This window comes from Astatotilapia calliptera, chromosome 20 (assembly GCF_900246225.1).
Source record: "Astatotilapia calliptera chromosome 20, fAstCal1.2, whole genome shotgun sequence".
NCBI lineage: Eukaryota > Metazoa > Chordata > Actinopteri > Cichliformes > Cichlidae > Astatotilapia > Astatotilapia calliptera.
Window position 1 is genome coordinate 12,343,685 of NC_039321.1, and position 15,835 is coordinate 12,359,519.

General features: G+C 40.8%; 1 protein-coding gene across 1 annotated transcript in view; it reads right to left on the bottom strand.

Annotated features, from left to right (window-relative positions):
* Nucleotides 1-15,835, bottom strand: part of plod1a (procollagen-lysine, 2-oxoglutarate 5-dioxygenase 1a) — a 32,179-nt gene that overhangs the window by 244 nt on the left and 16,100 nt on the right. Inside the window, exons 10-19 of the mRNA XM_026154010.1 lie at nucleotides 13,460-13,581; nucleotides 13,183-13,287; nucleotides 12,902-13,027; nucleotides 11,175-11,310; nucleotides 10,968-11,081; nucleotides 9,139-9,204; nucleotides 8,766-8,870; nucleotides 3,556-3,702; nucleotides 832-957; nucleotides 1-495 (exon numbers count right to left, since the gene is read on the bottom strand). The exon at nucleotides 1-495 is cut by the window's left edge and continues 244 nt beyond it. Coding sequence (XP_026009795.1) covers nucleotides 340-495; nucleotides 832-957; nucleotides 3,556-3,702; nucleotides 8,766-8,870; nucleotides 9,139-9,204; nucleotides 10,968-11,081; nucleotides 11,175-11,310; nucleotides 12,902-13,027; nucleotides 13,183-13,287; nucleotides 13,460-13,581 — 1,203 coding nt within the window. The 3' untranslated portion in view covers nucleotides 1-339. The remainder of the gene's footprint in view (nucleotides 496-831; nucleotides 958-3,555; nucleotides 3,703-8,765; nucleotides 8,871-9,138; nucleotides 9,205-10,967; nucleotides 11,082-11,174; nucleotides 11,311-12,901; nucleotides 13,028-13,182; nucleotides 13,288-13,459; nucleotides 13,582-15,835) is intronic.

Consider the following 15,835-nt stretch of genomic DNA (forward strand, 5'->3'; position numbering starts at 1 on the left):
ACCTTTGATGGTTACTGGCCTGAATACAAATGAGCATATGATGGGTAACACCTGCAGACTGCTGCTGAAAAATACTCATGGGCAAAAGATCACTTTAAATAAAAGTTCTCATCTTAAGTGGTGATAAAATTGTGTTTTTCATGTTTCACTACAGAAAAGTTTGTCTAATGCAGCTAATAGTTAATCACCGTGTGAGTGTGACAGAAGCCATATCAGAATAAAGGAAATGAGTTGATGAAAACAAAAACAATTCTGCTTTAAATCGGATAATGCAGAGAATGATGCTGGACCATGTGGTCAATGTGTCCCGCTTGGTCAAGTTCAGCCATCTTTGTGAGCTCAGGGATCCACAAAGGACACTGCGATGTAGCGGACACCGGCGGTGGTGGGCAGACCTTCGTGGTAGTGGGTGAGACGGCCCGGGTGCAGAAGGGCCCAGCCTTTACGAGGAGCCTGAATGGAGCAGTCATAGCGGAGGAACCTGCATCCACCACCCTGCAGCCAAGAAACAGTACATATCAACAGCTGATGGCTGTGGCAGTTTTATGATCATTAACAACCCTTCAACAATTTCCTGAGCTCTTCATTAACAGAAATGATACAAAAGCCTTTTTTTCTATGCCTCACTGCCACAAACTGAAGAGGACAATCAACATTCAGATTTGGGCTGCTGGTAAACCAGCTGTTTGTCTTTTAATGTTTGCATGAAGAATGGGTTTATTTCATTCTGTGATCAAAAGAATGAATTTGTAATGATTTGGTCTCTGTGCGAATAAAACCAAAATACATGTTAACTGAAACGTAGGTGGAAATGGAGCGCTTGACACTCACCTGGTAATCAAGGTCTACTTGGTTGAGTGCAATGTTTACAGTGAATGTGGAGGCATCATGGTGCGGCCTTAAGGAGGGTTGCTCATCTGGCTTATATCTAACTACAAAGGCTAATTCGAAGTGAGCCTGCAAACACACAGAGGGAAAAGAATCATGCAAATGTTTGCCTGTAGCCCCCTGTACACAGATACACTCCAGTTTATTGAATAAAAGCAGAATCCTGGTTCTTGGTCCAGCATTCACCTCCAGAGATGGAACAGAATGTGTAGCTGTCATGATGTGGCATGAGAGGGGTCAGGTTTCTGTCCCACTACACTAAATCGACTGGAGTGTAACACGCTGATGATAAGACATGCTGGTCAGTAATACACACACAGGATGGTAAATGGCCTGTATTTATATAGCGCTTTACTAGTCCCTAAGGACCCCAAAGCGCTTTACATATCCAGTCATCCACCCATTCATGCACACATTCACACACTGGTGATGGCAGCTACATTGTAGCCACAGCCACCCTGGGGCGCACTGACAGAGGCGAGGCTGCCGAACACTGGCGCCACCGGGCCCTCTGACCACCACCAGTAGGCAACGGGTGAAGTGTCTTGCCCAAGGACACAACGACTGAGACTGTCCAAGCCGGGGCTCGAACCGGCAACCTTCCAATTACAAGGCGAACTCCCAACTCTTGAGCCACAATCGCCCCAGCACAGATAGCAGCACAGAAACAATGAGAGGTCGACTGTTATCCTGTTTTACTCAACAAGTTCATAACATTTAACGGCTGATTTTGTCCTCCAGTTGTTCTACCAGTTAAATAACCAGATATCAAAATCATTGGTCATCACCTGATCATTACACAGTACTTTCAAACATCTCAGAAGAGATGCAGTTACATCTGTCGTGGCCCTTTTTTAAGACACTCCGGCTAGGCCGTACCATGATGTACCATGATGAAGCTCGCATAGCTTATAAATGTTGGGCCATGGCTGGAAGACCTAAACAAGGCCCAGAATTGGAACAGAAAAAATGTGCGAATGCCAGATATAAGTACGCTGTTCGCTTTATAACTAAAAATGAGCAAATGCTGAGAGCAGATTCTTTGGCCAGGAAAATGCTGTGTAATAATATGACAGATTTTTGGAAAGAGGTGAAAGCTCTTAATAACTGTAAACCATCTCTACCATCAACTGTTGAAGGTGTTTCTGGGGCAGATAACATTGCAGCATTATGGAGACAGCATTACAGTGCGTTGTTTAACTGTATAAAAAGTGAACCATATGAGGACAATTTTGACATGAGTAATGACACAATAAGTGTAAGGACATATGAAGTATATGAAACCATTCATAGGTTATCTAATAATAAAGCTTCTGGTTTGGATCACATCACTGCAGAACATTTAAAACATGCTAGTTTAAGGCTAGCTCCTCTTCTAGCACTCTGTTTCACTGGGTTTATGATTCATGGCATATTACCAGACTCAATGCTGTGTATTTTACTGGTACCAGTTATGAAAGACAAAGCTGCAAAAGTGAGCTGTTTGGATCATTTAGGCCGATTGCACTAGCCAGTATTTTATCTGAGGTGTTAGAAAGAATCTTGTTTGACAGAGTTAGTGTGTTCATCTCTTCTCTGGATAATCAGTTTGGCGTCAAACCAAAGCACGGCACTGACATGTGCATATATGCACTCAAGGAAGTAGTCAGTTTGTATAGGGCTAAAAATTCATCTGTCTTCATGTGTTTCATTGATGCCTCTAAGGCTTTTGATCGAGTGAACCACAGAAAACTTTTTGATAAATTGAAGAGACGGGGAGTTCCTCAATACATCGTGAGGATTCTCTCTTACTGGTACGCTCATCAGAACATGCAGGTTAAATGGGGAAGCAGTATTTCTGCCCCCTTTGGTGTCAGCAATGGTGTTAGACAGGGTGGGATTTTGTCTCCAATTTTATTTAATCTATATGGTAAATGATTAAATAAAATTGAACTTAAAATCTTTGAAGTTCAAAACAAAATTTACTGATTTCTTTTAAGTAATTGTGCATTATGTATATTATGGTTTTATATTTTTACAAATGCTTTATTTATATATATATATATATATATATATATATATATATATATATATATATATATATATATATATATATATATATATATATATATATATAAATAAATAAATAAAAGCCGGGTGGGAAGCTGGTCCTGCAGGCTGGGGAACTCTCACACGCCGGCTGACACGTGAGACACAGAAAGGTCGTAACAGAAATCCTGCCAGGCTACTGAGAAAGGTTCTCACCACAAAGGTAAACGGACACACACTGTCACCACACACTGAACTGCACACTCACGGTACCACACAAAGTACACACATGCACACCAAATGATCACAGGTTTCATGTCTGTCAGCTGTTTTATATGTAAGCTGTGGGATGTGGCCGGCCTAGCTGAAGTGTCTTAAAGAAGTATTCATGTGCCATTGCTTGAAATTTCTTCCTGTTTCTACAAACACTCAGGTATATGTGTGTACTAAAGATTTAAAAAAATGAATCAGTGCATGTGACACCAAAATGTCAAGAGCAGGTGACGTAAATGAGCTGAGAATGTGTTCACAGTGTGCTTCTTCAGTAAAGCTGAGAACATCCTTCACAGATCTCACATGGAAGGAGATTCTTGAATTTTCTCTGAAACATTTCACAAGTGTGTGTAGTGATGGTCTTACCTTGGTGTAGTATCCAGGGAACATTTTTTCTGTGATTGGTACCACATACTCCACTAAGAATTTCTGCCATTCTTTTTCAAAGTTGATTTGAATCATATGGATGTCGATGGTGGGGACATTCTCATAGCCACCAGTGATTCGGTTATCCTGGAAAAACAAGAAACTTCTATCAGGTATATAGTTAAAGTACAGGAGGTATTCAGGACCAGATTCCAGAAAGGTTGGGAGCCTGTACGGTGTGAATAAAAACAAATACAGTTATTTGTAAATCTCCATATTTTAAAACCACATTTTATTCACAACAGAATATAGAAAACATTAAATGTATGAACTGGGAAACTGACTTTTTTTTTTTTTTTTTTATGATTAATATTTTATTGTACTTTTTAGAACACTACAGTCCACTGCGGAGACAGATTACATCGCATAAAAAAAACATCAGCATAGCAGCAGAACAGTAGAGAATACCAAACCAAAATGAGGGGGGGGCAAACAAAGCAAGAGATAAACAAAAGCATGGAAAGAAAAACAAAAACAACAACAAACAAAAAAGGAAAAAAGAAACAAAAGAAACAAAAACAGCCTGCCTTTGACTATGTGGGTCTTACTGCATGCCACACTCTGACATCCCTGAGAGTGCTTCTTCAGAATTCCAATGACTATCCCACTCTAGGGTCTAGTCTGTTCGTTTTATTCTGGACAGATATGGATCCCACTTCAGATGGAAACTCTCCACTTTATTCAGGAGCCTGTATGAGAGTTGTTCTAGTGTAGCGAGTCTCCCTAGTTGAATATGCCATACAGAGACAGGTGGGGTGGAGGGGGCCTTCCACTGGGAGATAATGAGTTTACGCCCCAGCATCAATGCAGTCTGTACCCACTCAGCAGCCTTAGGTGGAGCATAGTTAAGGAGTGATGGGTCTCCCAACACAAATAGTCTTGGTGAAAAAGGAATATCCCATCGTATGGTTGATTTGATAAAGTCATGTATCTCAGTCCAAAAAATTTGGGTTTTAGGACAGCTCCAAATCATATGGGTCAATGTGCCTACCCCAGTCTGACATCTCCAGCATTCAGGGGACTGAATGAGGTTCGCCCTATACAGTCTGTGTGGCGACCAGTAAATTCGGTGTAGTAATTTGAATTGGATTAGTCTCGTTCTAAGTTCCCTGGACACCTTTTTACTATTCTGCAACATTGCAGTCCATTCCTGATCTGTAAAAGCCACCCCAAGGTCAGATTCCCAAGCTAACCGGAGGGCAGGTAGTCCTTTACTCGTGCCCGTAACAAGCATTGAGTAATATTTAGAGACTTCACGACCCCCCCCAAAGACTTTTTTGATGTAGCTGAGATATTCAATATTTGGAGGTGGTGTGGAGGAGGAACCAAAGGTTTTGAGCAATAAGTGCCGGAGCTGCAAGTACCTCCAAAACTGACTTTGTGGCAACTGAAACTGTGCTTTAAGGTCGTTGAAGGACTTGAGAATCCTCCCCTGATACAGGTCTCCGAGAACAAGTATCCCTCTCTGGACCCACAGTCTCCAGAAAAACGGCGATTTATTAATGCAGAGTTTGGGATTGAGCCATATGGAAGCCTCAGTGTGAAGGTGGGAGTTAAAATTTAGTAGCAAGGCCACCTTCTTCCAGACCGTCTGCAGGAAAGAAAGAATGGGGTGGGTTTGTATATCTGGTGGGAGCTTGGTGGTTAAAATGTGCATCGGAGGGAGTGGTGAGCACAAAGTACTCTCCAGACTAAGCCATGGGGGGGCTCGTTCTGGAGGGAGAGCCCAGTGAACCATGTGTCTCAGACTGAAAGCATAATGGTAAAATAGTAGATTTGGGACCCCCAGGCCACCCGACTCCACTGGTTGCTGTAGCTTTTTAAGCTTTATTCTAGGGCGTCTGTTATTCCATATGAATTGGTTGCATAATCTGTCAAATTGATGGAAATATTTTGATGGGATTTTTAGCGGGAGTGTTTGTAGGAGGTAATTAAATTTTGGAGCACAATTCATTTTGATGATGTTAACTTTACCCCAAAGGGTGAGGAACAAAGGGGACCATCTAATTATGTCGGTTCTGAACTTGTCCAATAGAGGTTCAAAATTAGCCTGGACTATGTTGTGTAACAAACGGGGGAATGTAATGCCTAAGTATTTAAAACCAGTCTGAGGCCAGCTGAAATCCCCTGGCTGGAACAGGGTTTTGGGGCAGAAGGCTGTCAGAGGGAGCGCTTCAGACTTTGACCAATTTACTCTATATCCTGATATATTAGAGAACTGGTTAATAATTCTCAAGAGAGCAGGTAGAGATCGTTCTGGCTGTGATATTAGGACCAGGGCGTCATCAGCATAGAGCATCAATTTGTGGTTATTATTGTGGACCTGGATACCTGGAAAATCAGGGTCTCTACGTATTGTCGCTGCCAGAGGCTCTAAAGCTAAAGCAAAAAGCAGAGGACTCAGTGGGCAGCCCTGTCTTGTACCCCTGTGGAGGTCGAAGGACTGTGATATAATACGGTTCGTTAGTATTGATGCTCTCGGATTGTTGTAGAGAAGTTTGACCCACCTTATGAATTTTGGGCCAAAGCCAAATGCTTCCATTACACAAAATAGAAAACGCCACTCCACCCTGTCGAATGCTTTCTCTGCATCTAGGGAGAGGGCTATAGCTGGAGAAAAGTCCCCCGTAGGGGATTTATTCTGGGTTGCCCACATAATATCAATTAGGCGTCTAATATTATCGGCAGAGCAGCGAGTCCGAATAAAGCCAACTTGGTCGGGGTGTATTAAGTAAGTCATGACCTTATCTAATCTGGTTGCTAGTAACTTTGCTAAAATTTTGCAATCACAATTGATCAAGCTTATTGGCCTGTAACTCTTACAGTCAAGCGGGTCTTTGTTTTTCTTTAAGACAAGGGAAATAAGTGCCTCTGACAGTGTTGGTGGCAGGCTGCCCTTATCCAGGGCTTCCTCAAACATTTGCAGGAGTAAAGGGGAGAGCTCCTCTGCAAAGTTCCTGTAAAACTCTGCTGTAAACCCATCCAACCCAGGGGCCTTGTCAATTGGGAGATTTTTGATTACCCTTAAGATCTCTTCCTTTGAAATTGGGGCGTCCAGGGAGTCCACCTGTGTCCTAGAGAGAGTTGGGAGGTTGAGGGGGGAGAGAAAACTGTTAATTTCCTGAGAGTTTGCTTGTATTTCTGAGGAGTAGAGTTGCATATAGAAATCTCTGAAGGCTTCATTCACTTCAGAGGGTTTTGACACCATAGTGCCATCCTGTGCTCTAATTGCTGCTATGATAGTCTGAGCTTCTTTTTGTTTAATATATCTTGCAAGCAGTTTGCCAGGTTTATCTCCATCTTCGAAGAATTTCTGCCTAGCCCGAAATAGAGAAAACTCCATTTTCTGAGTCAAAATTGAGTTAAACTCATATTTAAGTCTAGTCAGGTGGGTCAGATTTGCCGAGCTCATGTCTGCCTTAAAAGCGGCTTCAGCTATGGCAATCTTCCTCTCCAGGTCTATCTGCTTGGACAGAGCAGTTCTTTTCCTATATGAGGCATGCTGGATGATGAACCCTCTAATAAAAGCTTTCAAAGCTTCCCATGCTACACCCGCACTGGGAGCTGTAGAGAGGTTGATTTCTATATAAGAATTGAGGGAAACTGACTTTATAAAAAAGACACTTATGGCCTTTTTCGGATTTGATGACAGCAACAGGCTGAAAAAGTAAGTAGTGCTAAAAAGAAACTGGAGCTGTTGGAACAATTTGAATGAACTTGGTTAATAAGTAACAGGTCAGTGACATCAAATAAAGACGAGCAGAGAGAGGTTTACCTGTCTGCAAAAAATTGCATCTATAAATTGTGAAACAACTTCAGAATAATGTCCTTCAACAAAACTGATCTCGTTATTATTGTACGATCTACTGTACAATATAAAGTGCGAGTACAATATAAGGCGACTGTTATTGTGATTTGGCGCTTTATACATAAAATTGAAGTGAAAATTGAAATTGTTATCAGTACAGAATATCATCAAAGGATTCAGAGAATCTGGATAAATCTGTGTGAAAATCAGTGCAAACACAGTTTGCTGTGCTGTCCACAGATGCAGGTTCAGGTCTCTCTCTGGGCCAAGCAGCTTTAAAATAGACTGCAGAAGAAAACATGGATGCTGCTCTGGTCTGAAGTGAAAAGAGACCGTTTGGCTTTTTATCCGCACTCGTTTCAAAAGCCTGCGTCTCTGATGGTACTGAGGTGCATCGGTGTCGATGGAAGCTGCAGCTTGCTTGCTGTTATTGCTTTACAATGACATATGCTCGGATCAAAACGAGACTATTCTAAACTGCATACTGCATCTGTTAGAATACCTCAGCTTGGTAGAGTTCACGTGCTGAACTTCAGGCCTAACTTTTCCTCAAATGAAAACATTTATGAAGCAATATGATGATGAAGACCCAGAGCTGTGGAGGAGCTAGAATCCTATATCAGACGAGAATGGAACAACACTCCTCTCCCAGGATGTTGTTCAGCATAAATGAAAACTACTCTCAGTTTTAATTGGAGATAAATGATCTCAATTTCAGCAGCAGGGCCACACCTCCAAACACGCCCCTTCCAGGTCTTACCCCCCAGGTCTACAAGCCGTCCCTCCCCTTTTTAATTCTTTCACTTCTCATTAGTACACGGGGATCTGCCAGGCCCGGGCGCCGCCACCAGGCCCCATCGAGGCCTTCACCAAACAGCAGCTCAATTCTTGATTAAGCCTTTATCTACTAAAAAACCTAAAATGAGGACGTGAGTTCAGCGAGTGAAATACACACTGTTGTTAAAGAAGAGGGAATCTTCACAGTGGCTGTCTTTACCTTTAGAGAGATGTTGCTGTCATCAAATTAAATATGAGCTAGTATGTTTCTTAAAATGGCACATTTTATAAGCGTTTGATATGTTTTCTTTGTTCTATTTGAATACAAATATGAGTTTCTGAAATTTGAAAATCACAACATTCACTTTTTATTTTTTTACACGACGTTTTCAGAGTTGGGTATGTAGCTGGAAGATGCAAATGACATGAACTTGTGACAAATAATGCAAACAAAGACTGAATATAAGGAACACTGGAGCTCAGTGATGTCGTCTTATTACATGACTGACATGTTATTATCAATAATCATGACTACATGATTAATGTTAATAACAAGATGCCTTACCGCATTGCCCCCTCCTGACCACTTTCCATAGTGCTCCATTTCTTCAATCATGTGGTTACAAGCAACAGTGGAGAAGACTGGGAACCAGTACACATCTGGGCAAGGCTGGAAGGCAGAAGATACAACAGCATTAAGCACCGAGTAACAGCTTGTAACAGAACTGCCTCTTAAAGGAAGGTCTACAAACTGAGGACGGTGTTAGTTCCTCTGGTTATGGCAGATGTAACTGAACTAACTTCTTATCTGTGCCACAATATTTATAAGAAACATGGAAGTTGATAGGAGTTCAATGTATTTGCTTTTGCCTCTTCTAAACACAACAGCTCATTCAGTAGGTTAATCTGACTCCAGCTCAGCTCGAGTTTAAACTTACATTTTCAATCAGCTTGTCCTTCATGATGCGGGTATAGTTCTCATGGATGTAGCGCTCCTCCCAGTCCTGAAATAAATATAACATACAGATTTGCTCATTGCAAATCACACCGTGTCCTCATCAAACCTTCGCGTAGACGCAGAAATTCTTCTAGACTGCCTTCTTTTACATATGAAGATCAGACGGTGGCTTAGCTTAGACAGTAACGTTAAAAAACGTTTAAACTGACTGTTTCAGTAATGTTGATGTTGACATGTATACTAAAACTTTGATACTTTATGCTGATGTCAGCACTCGTAACACGGAAATCCCCTATAACGACATCTACAATGTTCTCATGGATCATTTGTGCTGAAGTCGTATAATGTTGTAAAAAAAAAAAAGAAGATTGGTTCAGCACATCTGTGAATATATCTTATCTACCATCACATCACAAAAAATACAAACTGAATTTCACTGTGAACATTACAAAAGACTTTCTCAGACAGTTTTCTGTAGATAATTACTTTTAAATTTCATTTTTCTTTTCAGGATTTTTCTGAGAAATATTCCAAATATGTGTGTGGAGCTAAGATGATTGAAGACACTGTGTCTGAAGAAGCGCACAGAGGGAGGAAATAAGCATAGCTCTTATTTTACAGTAGACATGGCAAAGCATTTTAATACTTAACAATTTAAGTGGATGTGTACTGTAGATGATACAGTCCTGATCAAAAGTTTAAGACCACTTGAAAACTCATATTTTGCATGGTTGGATCTTAACAAGGTTCCAAGTGGAGCTTCAACACGGAACAGGAAGAAATGGGAGTGAGACAAACCAGAGTGAGACAACACACCTGTCAGACTTAAGATCCCAAACATATTTTGTATTATACCTTCATGAACACATGATTTATGAATCCAGTTTGCACTTGTTTCCTGCACAATGTCTGTCTTACGTCTACTGTTTGTAGCTAACTTCATTTTTACTTTTACATTTTTGTATCTCATAGTATAAGAGGCCCTTACCAGGCATCTGTGGCACCTTTACTATTTTTGTTGTTTATTTATTATTTACTGTAACTGTAACACAGCAGTTTCCCTTTGGGATCAATGAAGTGTTCATCTGTCATCCATCTAATGATTAGGAAAACCGATGAGACCAGGATGTGGATTACCATGTGACTTTTTAAACCTGCCATATTGCAGTACATACATGATATGACCTGCATGTTGTCATGCTCTGATGACGGTCATAAAACTGAAACGTTAGCATGTTTGGTGGCATGGCAAAAATACACTGGTGAAATTGAGATATGGCAACTATTCCCCTGAAATTTTAAGCCAGTCCGACATATTTTAGATTAGGTTTATCAAAGGTTTCCTCGAGGAGGAACTGTGGACGTTCTCTCGCAGATATATATCATCATTTGGTGTCCTAGTAAAAAATAGCAAGCGGTGTTTCTTTAAACCCAACCTAAAAACCCACTGTCTATACATTCACACAAACTACATTAATTATTTAAACACTCTTCATATGTTACACTGTTTTATTCCTTTGCTTTGTTTTTCCATTTTGTCTCATTTTATATTTGTGATTCTGATTTTATATAAACACAGGGATCCTTTACTGAGCCTATATAACACATAGTGTCTGAGTGGTGAGATACTGTGTACTTATATGAATGTTTTGATTTTGTAGCTAACATTTATACATCACTATAAAATTAAAACAGCTTTTATATCGTACATACAGTAGCAGCTTAATTCCACCAACTTCATTTCTGCCACTGCAATAACCATTCTGCCTGCCACAAACACTACAGCAGCTAGTAATGTTTCCATCTCACCACTGGATTTTCAAAGATCTGCCACAGATCATTGTGTAGATGACCGGTCTGGTAATTTTCTGTAGACAGGATGCGGCCAAATGTGTGCATGTTGGTTACATACATGAAGATTCCCTGAGAGCAAAAACAACAGGTCAGTCACTACTGTGGACAGTTTTGAACTTTTCTTTAGGTTAAAAAAAACAGTTTCCTGTTTCTCTTACTGACCTTGTTGCGTATGTTGTGGCAGAAAGCCATGTCAGGGTCCGAGGAGCTGAACAGCTCATAGTCTTTCAGCTCTCTACGGAGGAGGCTGCCTTTCACCAGGTACACATTGGACACATATGGCACATTCCAGACGCCCCTAAAAACAACAGATAATTGATGGACCAACAAATGTTCCAATGAAGTCTTAGCTGCTACAAATTTCTGTTGGTCATTATTTAACAAGCCCACCCTACAGGCACTTTTTTCAGGCCTGCTGTGCTTTTTTTTGTGGCGAGTTGAACAAAATGTCATCACTGATGCAAGCTGACTGTTAGTTGGTGATGTATGTTGAACGTGACACGTGAAACGAACAAAAAAAGAGAACGTAGCGTCTCAGGGGAATGAGGCAAAGAACACGATACACTAATGCACACATCACTGTAGAGCTGTCCACCATGTTGGACGTGATAACCTGTGGCGATCACGTCCAATCACGCCTACATTTCTTACATAAACATGATCACTGCCCACCTTGCTTACACTCAGCTGTCAATCATCAAGGACAGAAGGAGAATCTTTTTATACCTCTCCTTCATCGTATACATAGAATTTGTTATAAGTTATTTCAATTTTTAAACTCACCAGTATCTGTTTCAAATAATATTTGACCATTTAAAAATCTTACAGTTATATTTTTATTATGTCTTTCTAGTTTTTTCTTTCTAATCTTTCTCATCTGCCTTCTCCACCACTTCTCCCATCCTCATCCCCATCTCATCCTCTCCCTTCTCACCTGAAGCCTCACTCTTGAACTGAAGTAATGGTTCTAGCATAAGAAATCCTACAGGAACATACTCATTTATTCTTGATGTTGTTGCAGTTATTAATTATCAGCAGATCAGACATCCCTCCTATCTCCAGACAGGTGACGAGAGCCAAAGAAAGCTGAATTTACGGTCGAGCAGAGGGAGCACAATCGCTGTCAGATGCTGTCAGTCAAAGCATTTTATAGATACAACATCTCCATATTTCCACATTTCACCTTTTTTCTCAAAATTGCATTTAGACATCAATCTTGAAATTTCTGCTTTATTCTCAAAGACATTGATGTTTTGAGGTTTTTGTTGCTGTTCTCCGGTTCCTGCTGAACTGCGCTATCACAGAGCGTGAACTCCATGATGACACACTTTCATCCCAGAGCTTTATTATTCTGAAGGATCAAGTGAAGGTGGATCTAGCCAAGGTCCAGGTGGGTTGTACTTACAAACAGCCACAGCAGTTCCTGCCATTTGACAACTTCTACCATCGCTTTATCTTTATCAAGACAGGTCTGCCTCTCACCTCTCCTAAACTCTCGATCTATTTTAAATTCTCATCCAGCTCCTGTGCTCACACACACTTGTGAACATTGGGGCTAAGGTTGCTGAGAATCAAACTCATTCGATTTTTAAAAGATGAACATATAGCACCAGTTTGAAAATCCCAATTCCTTCTTGAGTTATTGTATTCACAGGATTTTCTGGAAACTTGACCTCTGACCTTGACCTTTAGGTCACCAGGATTCAAACTTGTCTGAGAGTTTTCCTAGATACACCTAGACACACTAGTTATTGCAGGCACAGATTTGGGTATCTGTACCACCCACAGGTGACGACAACACCCCCTCAGCCTTTTATGGTCAAAAATGAGGAATGCAAAAAAAATTCTAAATGCTGACAAAGGTTTTAGGGAGCAAATAAGCAACTTACACTCTCCGTCCTTGTACAATGTCCACATAGTCCTCAGACCTGGCGTAGTAGCCGTCTCCACTGAGGGCTCCCCAAAAGTTGCTCCACAGCCGACCAGCTCGAGTTATCATTGGTGCTACAATAGGACTGCAGGAGGCCATTCAAGAAGTGCTATGTGTTACATTTCTTCATCTAGACATATACTCAACTCACATAAATACACTAGAGCTAAAGAAGTTAAATGTGACTGTGACTACTGCCAGCACATCAGTGAATGACTCAGTATAAAAACATTTCCTTACAGGTTTTGTTCAATCAGAATTTTGAGTGTATCCTTGTTCTTTAAGACCACTTCAATGTCCAAACTGAAGAAATAGTCACAGTCCTGGTCCCTCCGGCACAGATCGCTGAAGAAGAAAACACACTGATAGATTAGCACATATATTATAATAGAATTTAAAGAGCAATCTGTTATTGACCTTAATACTGTATAATGAAGAGTACACATCATCTTCTACAACTCAGTTGATAAACATTTTAAAATGAAGATGTGTCACGTTCTGGTTGGACAGTACTCACAGGCCTAGGTTCCTAGAGGCAGCTCCATCCATCTCTTCTTCAGGTTCGATGACTGTGACATTCTCATACAGGCTTCCATAATCCTTTAGGAAAGATCGGACCTGACGCTGATGATGAGCTTCCTGGAGGGAAAAGGAAAACACAAAGAAATGCAGAGCAGGAAGACTGCTGTGAAGATAAATATGTTGCAAAATGTAGAATAAAAAGTGAGAATGTGTAGAAACCTGTACGTTTTTTACAAGCTTGTGTTTTAAATTTACGGTTACAGAAAAAATGCATAGATTGATGTTTTCACAAATATACTAGAACTGCAAACTTGTAATTCATATTTTTGTCATATTTATTTATTTGTTTACTTCTTATAATCACAAATCTGAATAAAAGTGCTTGACTGCATCCTCTCAAGTCACAAATCCACAATCTGCACTTTGACTGTGATGTGTGGTAAAACTCGAGCTTGTAGGCGGTGGTGAGGAGCATGGTGGTTGGGGGTGGAGGGAGCAGGTCAGCCAATCAGAAAGCAGAAGACCAAATGATCTTCATTAGCCAATGGTACAGCAGCATTTGACATTATACACACGACTGTTGCTGACCTACTGCATAAACACGCAGAGGCTTTAATCACCATCACTGGTTTAATCACACCACTCTGGACTCCAGTCTGCCCACTTTGCAGTAATATGTGGACTGCAAAACACGGGACAATAAACCTCCTCCCACTCAGTGGATCAGACCACACTCTTGTCCAGTTAGCACCTCAGTATGTTCCTGCTGCTTCCTGTTGCCACCAAGTCTGCAAGGAGGTGGAAGCAGGAAGCCAGCGAGGCTCTGCAGAACTGCTTGAGGTGTCTAAAGAGTGTGAAAATGCATCAACAGCGTATTCATTACATGTAAGAGTAAAAGACACTCGATTTCAAAGATGTGACAAAAGATTTCCTGCAAAAATGTCACAGGCTATAACACCACCTAAATGTTTGCCAAATCAAAAAAAAAGTTGAAAAGAATGTACAGAAATGTCTGAGGAGGGCATAAAGGTTAACCCATATGACAAAGGTGGGGAGGCGCCAAAGGATAACTGCTGCCTGGACATTGAGGACACTGTGTACAAATCACAAGTACTTGATTCCCTCCAACTCTCTGTGGCTAAACGCACTGCTGGGTTCCACACACAGCAGTCTAACAAACTATTCTCCTAGTTTCATGGACTTTGTCAAAGAGAAAATCATGAACCCATCTTCTGTTAAAATTGCCTAAATCAATCTGTTCATTACCTACTAAGGCTACGTTCACACTGCAGGCGAAAGCGCATCAAATCCGATTTTTTTGACCCTATGCGACCCATATCCGATCATGCTATGACAGTGTGAACGGCGCAAATCCGATATTTTCAAATCCGATCTGGGTCACTTTCGTATGTGGTACTGAATCCGATACATATCCGATGTATTAGAAAGCGACTGCTGTTTGAACGGTCAAGTCGCATTAAATCCGCCTTTTACGTCACCGACACAAGACTGAAGCCAATTATCAGCGCCAGAGAAGCGCCCGAGAAGACATCGCGAACGCTTCCTGGCCATCCAGTGTAGATGTAAGTGAAACTGTTGGGAAGACAACGTAAACATTTTATTTGTACTGTATAATCTGCAGATTCTGACAGAAATCTGCAGCTATCCTTTGAAGCACCGCTCCTCTCTTAAACAGCAATAAGGATCATTATTAGGTTATTTACATTATTATGTAAATAACAAAATAACTTAAAGCAAAAATTGGGAAACGTGAAGTCCGAAGGTTACGTTAAATCCAGCAGGTTAATAATTTTTAGAAGGACTGAAAATGTCCTTATAAACCTTCATGTGAAGAGAAGTCCTCAAAAACGTCAAAGTAAGAAGGTCATGCAGCTGTGATAAGAGTAGATACTGTAACCATTCTGATTCCATTATCGATATCACTTATCAACTGTCACTGGCTCTGCTTTGAGAGTCACCACCGTCCCTAAGCAACACATCAACAGCATTACATTCATGCACATACTTGCACGCTATGCGGTCAAATGTTTGTGGGTGTTTGTTGAGGTTTTTCCTTTCTTCGTCACGTGTGTTATGAATAAATGTTCTTTTTTTTCGGTACCGGTACTAGTTTTATTTTGTTGTATTTATCCACGACACCTTAAAGGCCGGTCTATGAAAATATTGTCGGGCATAAACCGGTCCGTGGCGCAAAAAAGGTTGGGGACCGCTGCATTACAGTACATTACTTAATAACTCCAAGGAGAAGGTAATTTGTTACACTACGCGTTACATTACTTTTGGGTTTCTCTGTAAAATAACCTGAAAGGCTTTGTCTGATAATAAAACTACAGTCCCACAGAGCAAGTTT